Consider the following 16,717-nt stretch of genomic DNA (forward strand, 5'->3'; position numbering starts at 1 on the left):
AAAAGGCATTTGACAAAATCCAACATCCATTCCTGATAAAAACATTCAGCAAAGTAGGAACTGAAGGAAAATTCCTCAACATAATCAAGAGCATATATACAAAACCAATAGCCTACATTACTCTCAATGGAGAGAAATTGAAAGCTCCAAAGTATGAATTATGAAACCAAGCGGCAAAGTATGAATTATGAATCCGTAAATAACATTATCTGTGGCACTGTGCAACTGAGAGGAACACCATATTGGAATGACATCTCATAGAAAAGTTGGCTGATTTCCTATAAGGCCTGGCTATCCATGATTCCAATATTCACTGAAGGTCCTACTCATATTGCATTGGATGATGGTGTGGGGGCAGGGTAAGACTGTAGAAGGAAAATAGAAAAAAGAAAGGTCTTAGTGAGGGAAACAGAAAATGATCTCAGCTCCTTGTAGGATGACTACTTGGTTCATATGCCCTTCACTAAGAATTACCCATCATTGGTAAGAGTGGACCTGGCCTCATATTTTCTCCAGCTCTGGCTGGAGCTAATTAATATTATTGTTAATGTTCTTCAGAAATCTGGTCTCCAGAGTCTCCAGTTATGTATTGAACCATGTGGAGTGAGGGCTGGGGTGGCCATTAAAGACTATATTCATACAGCACCAGAGAATGTCTATCTGGAGAGGAAGAGTGAAGAGTGAGAAAGAGAGAAAGGAAGAGGAAGAGAATAAGTGAGAAAGAAAGGAGAGAGAACGGAGCAGAAACGCAGAGAAGCAGAAATGAGTGACCATGTGGTGCCTCTAGAAAGATTTAGAGGGAACTCAATTTCTGACTTCCCATTTTCTAGTTTAGATCTTTCATGAGGTTCAGATGCATGCCTGGCCTTAAGGTTCCTTGAGGCATTATATGTCCTTCCAGTAAATGTTGACTTGTTTAAGCTAGTTTAAGTAAGTTTCTCTTCTTTGTTACCAAAAAGTCTTGATTTTCTTTTTTAAAGCATCGCACCATCTGGATCACCTCTTACTCTGTCTCTGAATGGCTGTCCCCCTGAGAACTGTCTCAGGCTGCTTTAAGCCTCTCAGTCTTCACAACTGGGTATCTCCTTCGTCACTCCCTCTTTTTGGGTCTACCCTAGTCCTATTTTCTCTTAACTAGCTTAGAAATTTTGGACTAGCACTAGCCAAAATGGAAATCCCCACATCACTTTGGTACTAAAATAAAGTCCAAGTTTTTATATTTGGGGAAGTAATATGATTGAGCAGAATACAGCCACACATTATCTTTTCAGTCACTGGTGATTTTAGATAACTGGGATTTTTTTTGTTGTTGTTTAGTTTAATTGAATCATGAAATGGGAAAACTGCCTCCTAGTTGCTGTACACAAACAATGCCTGACACACAGTAGGTGCTCGCTCAGTACATGAGAGTTGAGTAAATGAATGAGGAGATGACACTCTTATTCCTTGAAAAAGGAGAACGATTGTTACGTGTAGGAGCTGCTGCTTCTTTTTTAAAAAACTTTTTGTTGTGAATTGAGTGAAGGTTTACAGACAAGTTCATCAGTTTTACATTCAACAAATCCTACACTTTGTTTCATTTCAATGATTGCAATCCCCTCCATGCAACAAAAGATATCCTGTTTCCTCCATGTGGTTCCTGTTTCCATTTCATCCCCTTCCCCTTCCCATTTCCCATAACATTTCCCTTAGGAAAATGTTGCCCTTTAGATTTTAAAGGTTGGAGCATTCCATGGTGAGCATACCTTACTATTGTCCTCGTCTCCCCTATAAACCTATTTACTGGTTGGCGGATAATTGGGCTAAAACGGTGAGTTCCTCTCCAAACCTGAAGGGTGGTTGAGGGCCATAGTGTCAGGTTCCTCCAGTCTCTTTCTAACTTGTAAACTGTTTTTGATAGAATCCCTCAGCCACATGCATAATAAAATGGCTGCTTGCCACGCTTTCGCTCTCCCTACTGGAACTTCTCTTCCTACTGGAACTTCCTCTCTCCCGACTGGCTCGTCATCCCTAGTCAACCTATCACCTACCTCCACTAATCTCAACCCCTTCCTCCTCTTCAACCAGTATAAAAATCCTTCCCCTGGCAATACCTCTCTCTCTTTCCTTCCAACCTCCAATAAAGCCTTTTACGTGGGTATTTATGTTCTGGCTCATTCCATCTCACAGTTATTGTGCCGAAACCTGGCAGGGACTTTTCCAGGAACCACAATGATCCCCAGCTCTTGGGTTGATCCACTTCCTGGCTGTCCCTCCTGAATCTGCCGACCAAACACCCATCCAGGATCCCTCATTCATTGCCATTGCTGACTTTTACAGCCACACACTGGTCAACAATCTCAGGGTGAGTGTTTGGGCATGCCTCCCTATCTCGGGTCCTCTGTGCTGTCAAGTCTAAGTCCTAGTGCTAGGCCAGACGGACTCTTCTCGGCCCATGGCCCAGGATTGCTGCTCTCGGGGGATGCCCCGTCAGCTCAATTCCTTTCTCTTCTCTCAGGGGTCTGGCAAGAGAGACGAGGATGCTCCTCTCTTTGCGCTTCTCCTCAGAGGCTTCCTGATTCTCACCCTAACTCATAATGCTTACTCTTTTTCTGTAATCAAGAAAATGGTTCCTAATGACTGGAGAATGGCACCTTCAATTTCAACGTCCTTCGTGACCTTGATAACTTCTGTCAGCACGGTGGCAAATGGCCTGAGGTCTCTTACGTACAGACTTCCTTTTCTCTCTGCTCTCATCCTTCTCTCTATCTGACTTGCTCCCCTTAGCAAATCCTTCTAGCCCATGAGAAACTACTCCCCACCCAAGACCCAAGCTCCCTCCCAGACGCTTCCTCTTCTGGCCCATCAGACCAGGTCCATCCTGCACTCCCCTCTCCATACAACCCTTCCTCCTCCTCTGCCCTGCCTACCTCCTCTTCCCACTCTCCTTCTCCCCATGGCTCTGTTCCACCATCATTGAGCAGTCAAGCCTCACCTACTCAGCTGAACCCTCCCTCTCCACCACATACTTGGTCCTGAGACCACTCTCATCGATCCCAATACCCACCCCTGCCTGCACCCCTGATGCTATTACGTGAGGTAACTGGGGCAGAGGGCATTGTCTGGGTCCATGTTCCTCTTTCCTTATTTGACCTCTCACAAATCAAAAAGAGGCTAGGAAATTTCTCCTCTGATCCAGACACCTACATCAAAGAAATTCAGATACCTCACTCAATCCTATTACCTCACCTGACATGACCTCTACATCACTCTCAGTTCTGACGAGGTGCATGCTATGAGCAACGAAAAGCTAGTGGGAGCTCAGGCAGTTCCCCCAAGATGATCCCTCTTGGGATTATCAACCAGGCAACACCAACTGTGGACTTAGAGATCATATGATTCTTTGCCTTGCATAAGGCTTAAAGAGAACTGCTCATAAAGCAGTCAACTACAGATGAGAAATATCACCCAAAATTCAGACAAAAATCCAGCCCAATTTCTATCACGTCTAACGGTGGCCCTACAAAAATACACCAAACTAGATCCAACATCCCTGTGGCATAACATATAGGCATAACAGTTATGAACACTCATTTCATCTCTCAGTAGGCCCCGGACATAGACAAGGTGAAATACCTGTTACTAGCCAATGCTCTACAGGGTTCCAGACCAAAGAAGGGGTATAATACCCTCTGGGGCACTGCCCGGGCCCTGCTTCAAGTGTAACCGAGAGGGTCATTGGGCAAAAAACTGCCCAAACCCTCATCCTCCCCATGACCCATGCCCTGCCTGCAAACAGGAAGGACACTGTAAGGCTGATTGCTCCTTTATCCAGAGAGGGAAGGGAACAATAGCTCCCCAGTCCCACCAAGCAAAGAGGTTTGCCCTACCAGAGCTTCTAGGACTGGCCACAGAGAATTGAAGATGCCTGGGATCGCCGGCCTCTACGGAAATAACTCACAGTGAACTCAGGGCAATGGTCCAGGTAAGCCAGTCTCTTCTTTTAGACACTGGGGCCACTTACTCAGCTCTACCAGAATACTCAGGGCGGACACACCCTACCCCTACATTAATACTTGGGGTTGACAGAACCCCTAGCATGCTCACTTCATGATACCCCATTCGCGCCCTTCTAGTTCTACCCAAGTGCCCTACACCAATCCTAGGATGAGACATTCTAGCCAAGTTCAAATCTGCCCTCATATTATACCCTATTAAAACTGTCACGCCTACCTCAATGCCTGGCTTGTTCTTGCTATATGCTGCACCAGATTACAAGCACTGGCTAAAGACCTCTCTAACCTCAATGTCTCACCTAGTACTCTCCTTCAATATGCGGATGACCTACTTCTATTAGGTCTCCACACCACCTCCAACATCTACTCACCCACAAAGCAGTCTCAAACCTCTCCCCTTCACGCCTTCAATTATTCCATGTGATTTTCATTGAAAATCCCAACTTTAAATTAGAATCTTGCCCCTCCCCCTCAACCCTGCCTCCCTCTTCCCTATAACCAGGAGGGATCTCTCTCACTCATGTACGGAAGCTCTAGATCATCTCCCTCCTCTACATCACATCTCCTCCACCCAGCTGCCCCAATGGTTCATCAATGGCAGTTCTATCACCTCACCTACAGGCCACCTCCAAGCCGGCTATGCCATTGTATCTTCAGATAGGGTAACTGAAGCCATGTCTCTTCCCTTTAACACAACCTCCCAAAAGGCACCCCTATAAACAACGGTCCTCTAGTCTTACAACTACTTCAAACAGTAAAACTCCCAACACAAGCAGGAGTCATACAATGTAGGAGTCATCAATTCACCAATGACCCCGTCTCACAGGGAAATAATAAGGCCGACCCACAAAGCAAAACGAGCATGCTCCCACCTCCACCCAAACAAATGCTTGCTGTTCCCCCTATAACAACTCTCTATAACCCCCTTGAAACACAAGATTGGCTTCAACAGGGAGCCACACTCACTGGGACTGGCTTCTTCTCAAGGGACTGTACATTCTCCCCAGGTCACAGGCAACACACATCCTCATGGATATACACAATACCCTTCACATAGGGCATGAACCCTTACTCCGCCTCCTACAACCCAAATTTTTCTGCTCCAAAATGCCCTCACTACTCCAACAAATAACTCAAACATGCCCCACTTGCTCAGTCACATCCCCACAGGGAACACTGCACCCCAAATCATTTCCTACCCATCAGGCCCGTGGCTTTCTACCAGGAGAAAACTGGCAAATTGACTTCACACACATGCCCCCTCACAAAAAACACAAGTACCTCCTAACCATGGTAGACACCTTCTCAGGATTGATCAAGCCCTTTCCTACCACCTCAGAGGGTGCTGCAGCAGTTACACACACTCTCTTAACTGAAATTATTCTGCACTTTGGCCTCCCACACTCTATACAGTCAGTCAATGGTCCTGCCTTCATCTCCCATATCACCCAACTCACTGCCCAAGCCCTCAACATTACCTGGAAACTCCACATTCCATACAGACCTCAATCATTAGGCAAGGTGGAAAGGGCAAATGGCCTTATAAAAACACAATGAACCAAGCTTTCATTAGAGTTACACATGCCATGGCCAGAATCACTTCCCATAGCACTAGCAAGACTAAGGTCAGCCCCCCGAAAATCCACCTTCTTAAGCCCATTTGAACTAATGTATGGAAGACCATTTCTCCTGGGAAACCTCCCAACCACCTCACCCCCACTTGCTGACTATATCCCAATCCTAAGTATGGTCCATCATTTGTTGTGAACCCACGCAGACCAATTTCTACCCAAACCCCACCCAAAGGAACAACAACACTTCCGGGTCCAACCTAGTGACCAAGTGTACCAGAAAACCCTCAACCCAAGCTCTTTGCAAGCAAAATGGGGAGGACCCCTCAAGGTCTTACTCATCACCCCCACAGCAGCCAAATTAGCTGGCCGAGCTTCCTGGTTCCATGTCACGCATAAAAATGGTACACACAGTTTTACCCACTCCCAAATCGGTTATTAAACCAGGTATCCCCGTCTATAATTCCTCTTTTGCAGGACTGACCAAGCTCAAACCCACCCTCATCCCAGAGGAATAAATGAATGGCTCCTGCCTAGTCAACCAATTTTCCTGCTTCCTCGACCAGGTGAACCAGGACCTCCAGTGGTTCTTTCCAAAGGCTAACACTCCTGACTCTATCCTATTCTGGATCAAAGACCTAGTTCTCCAGGGCACTCTCTCTCTGATTTCTCACCAGATGATATCTCTCTGCTGACAGTCTTTTCTCCTCTGCCGGCTAGCCCTAGCTCCACATACTCCCTTAGACGTGCCTCCAAGGTAACTTGCTACCTGGCCTTTCTCGCCCCCTTCAGGGCACTATCGTCCTTGCAGTAGGCCTCTTCTCTGTCTTACCCCGAGTGGCCTCGCCATTCTTGAATAATCTTTGCCTTACTCTTTTTCCTCATAGTGGGATTTATCATCCCAGTATGCTCCCCGTACTCTTTAACTTAACCTTGATGATCAGATAGTGCCTTAGCCAAAATGACAAAACATGCTCAACCCCTCATACAGCCACGGATTGCTCCAGTGTCCTGACCTTTGTTAACTCTGCTTGCTATCTGGGACAAACACCTGTCATCAAGCAGTTTTGCAGAATCAGAGTATCCAAACTCTCTAACTGCAAGGCTTCCCAATCCACAGCTTGCAAAAGGTGGTGCAACAAGCCTGTCTGCTGTACATATCAAACCCAAATAGGGATGTCAGATAGTGGTGGGAGTGGTGGCAGATGCAGCAAGGCAAAAAGATCAGGGTAGAAGCCACAAAGAACCTCACACAATGGCTGGACCCAGGATATAAAGGGTTATGAACATGGTTATATCCTGACAGCATCTGCCAACCCCATCACATGCTAATCACTGAAATAGAAACCATATTCAATAAAACCTCATGCTGGGCTTGTTTGCTCTGTAGGTACTGAGGGTACTCAGCCATTCCCACCGACCCAGTCCCTAAATCATATCCTAACACAACCACCATATAGTACACAGGACCTCTACTCATGGAGATTGGCCTCAGTAATTCCACCAACCTCACCTGCATTCATAACTACAACTAACCTTTCCTCCCTCTCCCTTCCAAACTCCTGGTGCACTGACGTAACAAAGTTAAGCAACCCAACATGTGGGCCAAAAGGAATATTTTTCTTATGTGGAAAGGATTTTCAAATGCCTACATGCACAACACCTGTGTGGCATCACATATTTAATCCCTGCGGCCCAAATCTTAACCCCGTCTGATTAGGAACATCCATACATCTATCACAAAAAAATTATCAGAGGCCCTGAACAGGGACATGAGAGGGTAGCAGACACCCTCCTTGCTTTACAAGTTCAAGTTAAACAAACCATGCTTGGACCCTAACGTCCTCCTGGTGGCCTTGGCTTCTCACCTTCCTAGGGCCATTAACTATAATCCTCCTGATACTGTTATTTGGCCCCTGCCTGTTTCGCTTTCTTCAAAAATTTTTTCAGGAACGCATGAGGGCCTTCACAAACCAGATGGTGGGCGAATTCCTCATGGCCAGCGAATTCCTCATGGCTGGATACCAACCACCGTCAAGCAACAGGAACAGCCAGCCAGATACAAAGTTCCCTCCTCTTCGCCCCCTTCCAGTAGGAAGCAGCTCCAGAAGAAATGACCTCCACCCCTGTACCCATAACAACAAAAGGCTGGAATGATAGACTCTCTCATCCACACGCATAATAAAATGGCTGCTTACCGTGGGTTTCGCTCTCCCTACCGGAACTTCTTTTCCTGCCGGAACTCCCTCTCTCCCTACTGGCTTGTCATCCCTAGTCAACCTATCACCTATCTCCACTAATCGCAACCCCTCCCTCCTCTTGGACCAGTATAAAAATCCTTCCCCCGGCAATACCTCTCTCCCTTTTGTGTTCCGGCTCATTCCATCTCACAGTTTTGTTTTTAAAATAATTTTGAGTATTTGAAAAAAAAGTTGTCACAGGAAGGAAAATGCCCAAATAGTCTTTTTCACTTCTAAGAACCCTAATCCTAATGTGATTCTGTAGGAGGGAGGGCTCTAGCTGTAGGAGGTCTTGTAATTTGCATTTACAAAATGGCCTGTCTGAGTGCTTGATGAGGGCTCAGCTTTGCAGGGGGTGGGAATTGTTGTAGGTCAAACCTTAGCAGAAGGAAGTAATTAAGCAATCATTTCCTAAAATCAGCAGACAAGGTTGGGAGCCAGCCTTCTTTTCTGTAGCCACCAGGGGTTCTGCCCTTTGGTTGGTCATTTGGTAGTGATGTTGCATTCCAAACAAGGAGGCATCAACTTGATTTTTTCCTAATTTTTAAACAAACACAGTCCTACTCAGAAAGTAAACTGGAATAAATGTTTTTCTTTCCATTTCTTCATGACTGTACACAAGGCCAAAATATTAACTAGAAAAGTTTTTTTTTTCTTAATTGAAAAAAGTTCTGCCTAAGCTTACCACAAATTTTTAGATCTGGAAATTTACATTTTAATCTCAAGGAACTTCAAAACCAAAACATAATGAAAATTTTATAAAAATGTGGTTTAAGTATAAGACTAAAGCAGAGTTGGACTGTCTTTTCTAAGAATTCCTAATATTTTGGAAGAAAAACTTTTGACAACTGTAATGCTCTCCTCTGCCCTCTAACTGTCTTCTTCTCGTCATTCTCCTACTAGGGACTTCTTATTATCAAACCACAGGAATGACTTGAAGACCCAGAAACCATTACATACCAAAAGAAGGGAGTTTCTATATATTATTAAATGTCAACTATTCAGGTTCAATCATAACCTTGGATGTTGGGCAGAACCTGTGGAAAATCTGAGGCCATTGGTTTCATCTGGAAAGATTCCTACAGAGCACTTGAGGTTTCAAGGCTGCAAGGCTTTCTTATACAACCTTTTTTTGATATATATATATATATATATAAAATAACAAAATTGTAAATGTCTGTCCAAAATATGTAAGTGGAGCTGCCCTGGTTGGATGACCCCTAGGGCTCTAATAAAACTTGTACCAATGCCACAATAGTTTTCAACCAGTGCTTTCTAGATTAAGTATAAACCTCAACACCTGATACTGTTTAGTTTGCATGCAAATGGCAAAGTATGAACCACCAATCTATGCACATGGTGACCAAGGATGATCATATAAGTCACTTAGAACTTTTGAAAAATTCTTGGTGGGGGCACACACAACATTGCAATTGATCACTTCTTCCATTGAAAGTGAATATCCTTTGTTACATAGGGAAACAATAAGGTAAAAATACTATGCATTTGATGAATCAAACTTAGAAATATAACAGTTGTGAATTAGATGAACTGTGGGGATGAAATTGTCATCAACCTAAGTTATCACCTTGAACATTAGCCAAACCTACTGGTTTTAAATAATTTGGTTCCCACTGCTTTTGCTTCTAATTGTTCTTTCTGGGTAAAAGTGCAGTTATCAAGGATTAGGCACTCACTCTTATCAAATATAGTGTTAATTAAATGTATCGTTATATCATCTCAATGAAGGAGGTGTTTTCGTTCCCCATTGTTGTTCTTCACTGAAGCTCGGGAATGTTTTTGGTGGCTTCCCTAAATATCATAAGTAAGCAGTGAGTCAAGTCTTGCTAGTTTCTAAGCTTATGACACAGGTTATTAAGTGCTGTTGAGTCAGTTCCAATTCATAGTGACTCTGTGTAGGGTTTCTGAGGAGCAGCTGGTGAGTTTGAACCACCCTAAATATAATAGATAAGCAGTATGTCAATTCTTGCTAGTCCCAAAGTTCATGACACTAGAGACTGACAAATGAGGCTTCTTGATGAGTAAGATCAGATGAATTACACTGCAGAATGCACTCCCAGACATCTGTGCTTGCAAGGATAAGCAGTAGGGAAGATGCTCAGCTAAGCGTCTGGTAGAGTAACTTCATCACCAGGGCGCCAAAATAATCTTAGTACCTCTTTTGTCTCTTTACTTCTTGGGTGATTCTGCAGTTCTGTTTTGTGAGTGAGCTAATGGGCAGCCTCAGGGAGAAGAGCTGGAGACACTTACCAGTGGAGACGCTGGCCGAAGTAGGGGGGCTCCGGCCTTGCTCTTTCAGAGCCACCACATTGACAATGTATTCCTCCCCAGGCTTCAGTCCCGTCTGGTTGAAAGACGTAACATCACTGGGGAGCTGAGCAATTACCCCTCCTTCATTATTCTGGAGGGTGGTAGGAAGGGAAAAACAGAGAAAGTAAAAGAGAAAATCAATGGGAGAGAAATTCCTTAAGAGAAAGATGAAGGTGTGGAACTCAGATTGTGGTTTGGGAATTAAAAATGGGGCATGTCTGTTTCTTCCATCCTGACAGCTGAGTGTCGGGCCAGGAACAGCTCCCAACAAGTGCAGTATGAGTGCCACCACTTTATGAGGACTTGGCAAATGGAAAATACATTTTCAAGAACATTTCTTTGGCCTCCCCTGAGTTTATCGTTTTCCAGTAAAAAATTAGTCATGAGGTGATGTAGATTGGCTTTTGCCAAAGATTAAATGTTTGATGGTTATGGTTAACATCCATCAGATTTTTTTTTTTTTGGCATATATCTTGATGAGTATGTCCCTGGCTATTTAGAAGAGTAGAATTGTGCATGTATGTGTGTAAACATTTTTATATACACATGCAACATATTTTAAACTAAAGCATTCTCAGCTGGATCTGTTATTTTGCTAAATCTGGAGTTTCTCCTAGTCTTAACTTGTCAAATTTTGTTTCTTCTTAACCAGAAATGTTAGGGCTTAGTGACACATGAAGTACAAAGTAAAGAAGGAGGAAGCAGGGAATAGAAAATAATATAAAGGATGGTGGTGGTGGTAGTTATGTGCCACGGAGTCAGTTCTGATTTATAGTGATTCTGCATAGGGTTTCCGAGGCTGTAAATTTTTGCGGGAGCAGAAAGCCTCATCTTCCTTCCACAGAACAGCTGGTATTTTCAAACTGCTGACCTTGAGGTTAGCAGCCTGACTTGCAACCACTATGCTACCATAGCTCATTAATATAAAGAATAGAGGAAGGAAAATATCTTATAGAAAAGAAACTGGAAAGATCGTCTTGATGATGTTGGGTCCAGGTTAATATTGTCTATGGGTGTCTCTGGAAATAGAGCAGACATGAGGGGATTTTTGCCTTCTCTCCTGTGTTCTGGTCTCTGTTCATGTCATCCAGAGTACCCTGTATGTAATTTATAGTCATATTCTTATAAATCAGTCTGATAGATGTTTCCCAGTGGACTCAACCTACAGAAAAGATCTGCAACTCCGTGTGGCCATGTAATTAACCTTTGTCTGCTTGGTCATCCCATCTGTTATACAGTTTTACATTTTGGATGTAAAACAGGCTATTCTTGCATCTTTTTTTCTTTTTTTTTTTTTTCTGCCTGCATAGCAGCGACATGATTCTGCCCTGATATTAACCCAGTTGCTTGTCATGCTTTTTCAGGCATTTCAATTAAGATAAGTATGAGAGACACTGAGTGGTACAAATGGGCAAGTGCTCAACTATGACCCAAACGGTTGGCAGTTTAAGCCCATCCAGAGGTTCATTAGAAGATATGCCAGGTGACTGTTTATACAAACATTTTATAACCTGCCTTATTGTTTTTAGTTGCTGTCTAGTTGACCAAAAGGTCACAGGTTTGAAAATCCTATGGAACAGTTCTAGTCTGTACACATGGAGTCTCCATGAGGCAGAACTAACTAGACAGCAATTAACAATAAGAAGGCATGTTATATAATGTTTTCATAGAGTGCCTATCTTCATATATTTAGCTTGTTATGACATCGGTACACATATGTAAGAGCATGGGCAGTTTTGCAGACAGAGTTTGCAAATTGAGTCACCTTAAGCTGTGTGACCGAAGTCCTCTAGAAACTAAACAAAAATGAGACATGGAATAAGAGTTTGTACACTGAGCCTGAAGGTCTTTGGTATCTCCAACAGTCTATGACTCTAAGAATGCTAAAGTAAAAGAATGATGAAATCACAGTCCTGTTAGTCAAAAATATGTCATCTGTCATTAAAAATGATGTATGTCTGAAAAAAAGAAAGAAGAAGGCTTTTTAATATTGAAGGATGAAGACAGAGGCAAAAAGTATGACACTCATGAATGGTGTCATTAGGGAGGACAGGGGTAAAGTCAACAAATTAGAACTAGGCAGGCATCTTTGGTAACTTAGAAATGTTAGTTTTAGGATTCATAAAAGAAAATAATAGGATACTTTTGAACTCAGACTAGCAATTTAATTTGTTTATAGAGAATTTTGCTCAACTAATAGGTTATGAATTCATTAGGAAAAAATTCAGAGATGCCAAAGTGCTTTGTGTTATATATCAAACCTTTAGAGGTTGAAGCTATGCAAGCTGACTTTTGGGGCAACTGCTTATAACAGAATGAAGCTGTGGCTATGTGACTAATTTGGCTTTGCTTTTTTCATACCTAAAGATATGCACCAGCTTTTTGAGAGTCAGGCTAAAATCACAGCTAACTAAATCCTGAGCAGAGAGCTGGAGGTAGCAGCTGTTTCCTAACTCCTCCTGACCAGGGTGCTAGGTTTGGGAGCCAGGAAAACAAAAATCCTCACCACTGGGCCAATAAACAACATTCTTATCAATGGAGAAAAGATTAAAGTTGTCAAGGACTTCATTTTTCTTGAATCAACTATCAACACTCATGGAAGCAGCAGTCAAGAAATCAAATGAGGTATTGCATTAGGCAAATCTGCTGCACAAGACCTTTTTTAAGTGTTGAAGAGCAAAGATGTCAGCTTGAGGACTAAGGTGCGCCTGACCCAAACCATGGAATTTTCAATAACCTCATATGCATGCAAACGCTGGACAGTGAAAAAGGAAGACTTTAGAAGAATTGATGCATTTGAGTTATGGTGTTGGAAGGGAATATTGAAAGTGTCATGAGCTGCCAAAAGAGCCAATAGATCTGTTTTGGAAGAAGTGCAGCCAGAGTGCTCCTTGGAGGCCAAGATGGCCAAACTTCGTCTCTTATACTTTGGACATATTGTCAGGAGGGACCAGTCAGTTGTGAAGGGTCAGAGAAAAAGAGGAAGACCCCCAACAAGATGGATTGGCCAAGTGGCAGCATCGATGGACTCAAGTGTGGCAACAGTAGTGAGGTTGGCCCAGGATCGGGCAGTGTTTCGTTCAGCTGTGCATAGGGTCACTATGAGTCAGTACTGACTCGATGGCACCTAACAACAACAATGAATTGTTAGTCAGTCATTACCACATCTTTGTAAAAGAAATGCTCCATAGTTCAGGCAACCTGAAAGGCCGTTTTTCATCCTTCATGGAATTGTTGTTGGGTACCATCAAGTGGAAGGGAGCTTTGGTAGCGTAGTGGTTACAAATTGGACTGCGAACTGCAAGGTCAGCAGTTTGAAACTATCAGCTGTTCCGTGGGAGAAAGATGAGGCTTTCTGCTCCTGTAAAGATTTACAGCCTCGGAAATTCTGTACAGGGTCGCTATGAGTCAGAACCGACTCCATGGCACATAACAACAAGAACAACGATCAAGTGGATATTCCATTTCCAGTAACCCTATGTAACAGTATACAACTGCTCCCATAGTGTCTTCTACGCTTTCATTTTTATGGGCATTCACTTGATCTTAAATCAGTCGAGCCACTGGGTGAGTTTGAACCTCCAATCTATCAGTTAGCAGCCAACCACTTAACTGTTGCACCACCAGGGCTCCTTCCTTAGCAGAATAAAAGGAACCATTCGATAGCGACTTCCTTGCTGCTTTTAATTCTAAGTTGAGTATACGAATACTCCAAGAATGCCATTTAGCAGACTGGAAAAATGGTGGGTGTTACCTTTGGAATGAAGCTGATCTCCCACCCATCAAAGGAGAATGAGAAGGGCTCCCACTGCACCTCCACGGTGGTTTCTGTGATCCTCTTGAATTGTAGCCCTTGAGGCCTGGAAAGATCTGGAATACAGTAATGTGGGTGACAATGTCATGACTGTCTCTGACAGGACAAAGAGCAGCATCACCTGGTACCTTGTCTTGATGAACTCCCTCCATACCATGGCTGAGGGGCCAGGTGGTAGGCAACCCCAATCTTGTTTCAAATACAGTGAGTCCAGTGAAGGATTGCCCACTTCATTGTGGTGCTGGTGCTCAGTATTGGTGGAACAAATGAGCAAATTTAACAAACACAATCTAATGAATTTTTAAGACTTTCTATTACATAGGGTTAGCATTACATAAAAAAGTACTACTATTACTGATATGGTAAATGTTGGTATTTAATACTTTCCTTCAGGAAACTTGAACGCTATTTTAAGACGTTTAGTAAGAGGCAAGATTATGTCAAATATTAGTGCTCCCATTCCACTCACAGGAAAAGAGGGCACATGGGTTGTCTAAAGGTGTGGAGCAAGCCATTTTCAGAATTAAGACTAGAAGTCTTTTCTAGAATATCTGATGTGCATTAAGAGTATTTTGTTTCATTTGGTAAAATTAAGCTTAGGATGATCTGGATTTTTCATTTCCTGTACACAAGTAAAGTAAAGGCACACATAGAGGACAATAGCAGATGCTTGGGTGTTTACTTTCACTTCACTTTCTTTTTTTATTTCTCCAGTTGTTCCTCTCCACTCTCATTCATCATTTCTTTCTTCTCTCCCTCACTTGCCTTTGTCTCATTTTTCTTACTTTTCCTTCTGCTCTGTTAACCTCCTTCCTAATATGCTCCTAGCCACCCCAACCCCAACCACACATACACAAACACATACACATGCACAAGTTTAGTGAGGTGGAGGTATGTTTGTCCTAATGGAGTCCCAAATACCAGCCCTGAGACAGGATAGCATGGCTTTTCTCAGTTCCTCAGGGAGCCTGTTCCCATTTTAGCTTGGCCTCTCATGGCATATTCCCATTAGAAACTGAACAGATTCTCATTCCTCTTGTTTGGAAGCTTCCTGAAACCTTTGGTTGAAAGGTGGGACTGATTTTCAACACACTTGAAGGCATACCAGATGAGTTTACACGATTTTGTTGGTATCACTTGGGAGCTTGCCTGAGGGGATGCCCTGAATTGGCATAATAAAAGCTACAGGAGAGGGAAACTTCATCACTGCCTTCTTATGTGGATCAGAGAGAGATGCTGGGAGTTGAGTCAGACACCTGAGGTAGTGACTCACCTAGAACAAGGTAGAAAAAGCAGCAGATGGTGACCTGCCTCTATACAATCCTAGAAGCCACTCAAAACTAGCTTTCAGGCACCAGAGGAATTAATTTTTAAAAAATCAGTTCAAACAGAAACAGATAATATAGCTCAATTTTTGTCATCCCTAGTTAAGTTCTTGGGTCTCCATGAAGCCTTCAATGGTCCAACCTGCCTATGCCAACTTCTCTGAACTCTCATAGCATTTGTAATCCAATCAGCTTTCCATTTGAGATTTATGCAAAATGGGCTCAACTTCTTGATCCTACATTCCCATTTACTGATCTGGGAGCATTTTGTTCCCGTGGTTACCTCTTATATTGATTGGTTTTCTGATGCACCTAATTCTGTGTCACTCATAGCTCACCTCATCTGGAAGCTCTCTTCTCTCTTCCCAATTCCTTTCCCTTTAGCTTTCTTTCCATATAAGGCACACAGAGATTTGGGTGCATGACAGATACTGCGGTAAGTTTGGGGCGATGGGGTTGTAAAGTGGTTTCATCACCACTGGACATTTCTGTGGCGTAAGTTTTTTTTGCAGAGCTTCCTTATGGTGTTTGAAATGTCAAAGTAATACAGGCTCATTGCAACAATTGAAGAACTCAGAGCTGTATAGAGAAATGAAAATAGTGCTCTCCTATCTCTTTCTTAAGGAGTTCTGGTAGCGTAGTGGTTATGAATCAGGCTGTGAACCTTAAGGTCAGCGGTTCGAAACTACCAGCCACTCCGCGGGAGAAAGATGAGGCTTTCTACTCCCGTAAAGATTTACACCCTCGGAAACCCTGTACAGGGTCGCTATGGGTTGGAACCGACTCGATGGCACTTAACAACAACAACAAATCTCTTTCTTAAGGAGCTCTGGTAGTGTAGTGGTTATGAATTGGGCTGCTAATCTTACAGTCAGCAGTTCAAAAGTACCAGCTGTTCTGCTGGATAAAGATGAGGCTTTCTGCTCCTATAACAATTTACAGCCTCGGAAACCCTATTCAGGGTCACTATGAGTCGCAACTGACTCCACAACACATAACAACAGCAACAACATCTCTTTCTTATTCCATTCTTAGATGGAGTTGGTATTAATCCTTAGTACAAAACTTTTCATATTTTTCTAGCTTGAATAAACCTACAAAATATAAATGCACAATTATAGGATCTTTGTTACCTGTTAAAAGAAAAGAAAAACTCTTCATCTTTTTAAGACGAATTTAGCCTGTTTTCTGTCTCGCTCTTCCTATTTCTCTTTTTCCCATTTTATCGTTCTAAGCTATACTCTGAAGCCTCAACTTTCATAGCTAAAAGGACTGCCATCTAAACAACAACAATAAACATAAAATTAAGATACATTATTTAAAAAAATATATGGCCTGCCAAGATATTTTGCTCAACAAAAGATCACAAAGAAATTATGCTTCTGCTCTTTGAGGAGAAGTGGATGTTGTTGTTTATAGCTTTTAAATAAGATTTTCCTCC

The 16,717-nt window shown here is 42.9% G+C and overlaps 1 protein-coding gene across 1 annotated transcript in view; it reads right to left on the reverse strand.

Moving 5' to 3' along the window:
* TNR (tenascin R) overlaps positions 1-16,717 on the reverse strand; it is a 161,593-nt gene that overhangs the window by 133,414 nt on the left and 11,462 nt on the right. The window contains exons 4-5 of the mRNA XM_006867069.1: positions 13,892-14,007; positions 10,078-10,228 (exon numbers count right to left, since the gene is read on the reverse strand). Coding sequence (XP_006867131.1) covers positions 10,078-10,228; positions 13,892-14,007 — 267 coding nt within the window. The remainder of the gene's footprint in view (positions 1-10,077; positions 10,229-13,891; positions 14,008-16,717) is intronic.

This window comes from Chrysochloris asiatica, unplaced genomic scaffold (assembly GCF_000296735.1).
Source record: "Chrysochloris asiatica unplaced genomic scaffold, ChrAsi1.0 scaffold00100, whole genome shotgun sequence".
Classification (NCBI taxonomy): Eukaryota; Metazoa; Chordata; class Mammalia; order Afrosoricida; family Chrysochloridae; genus Chrysochloris; species Chrysochloris asiatica.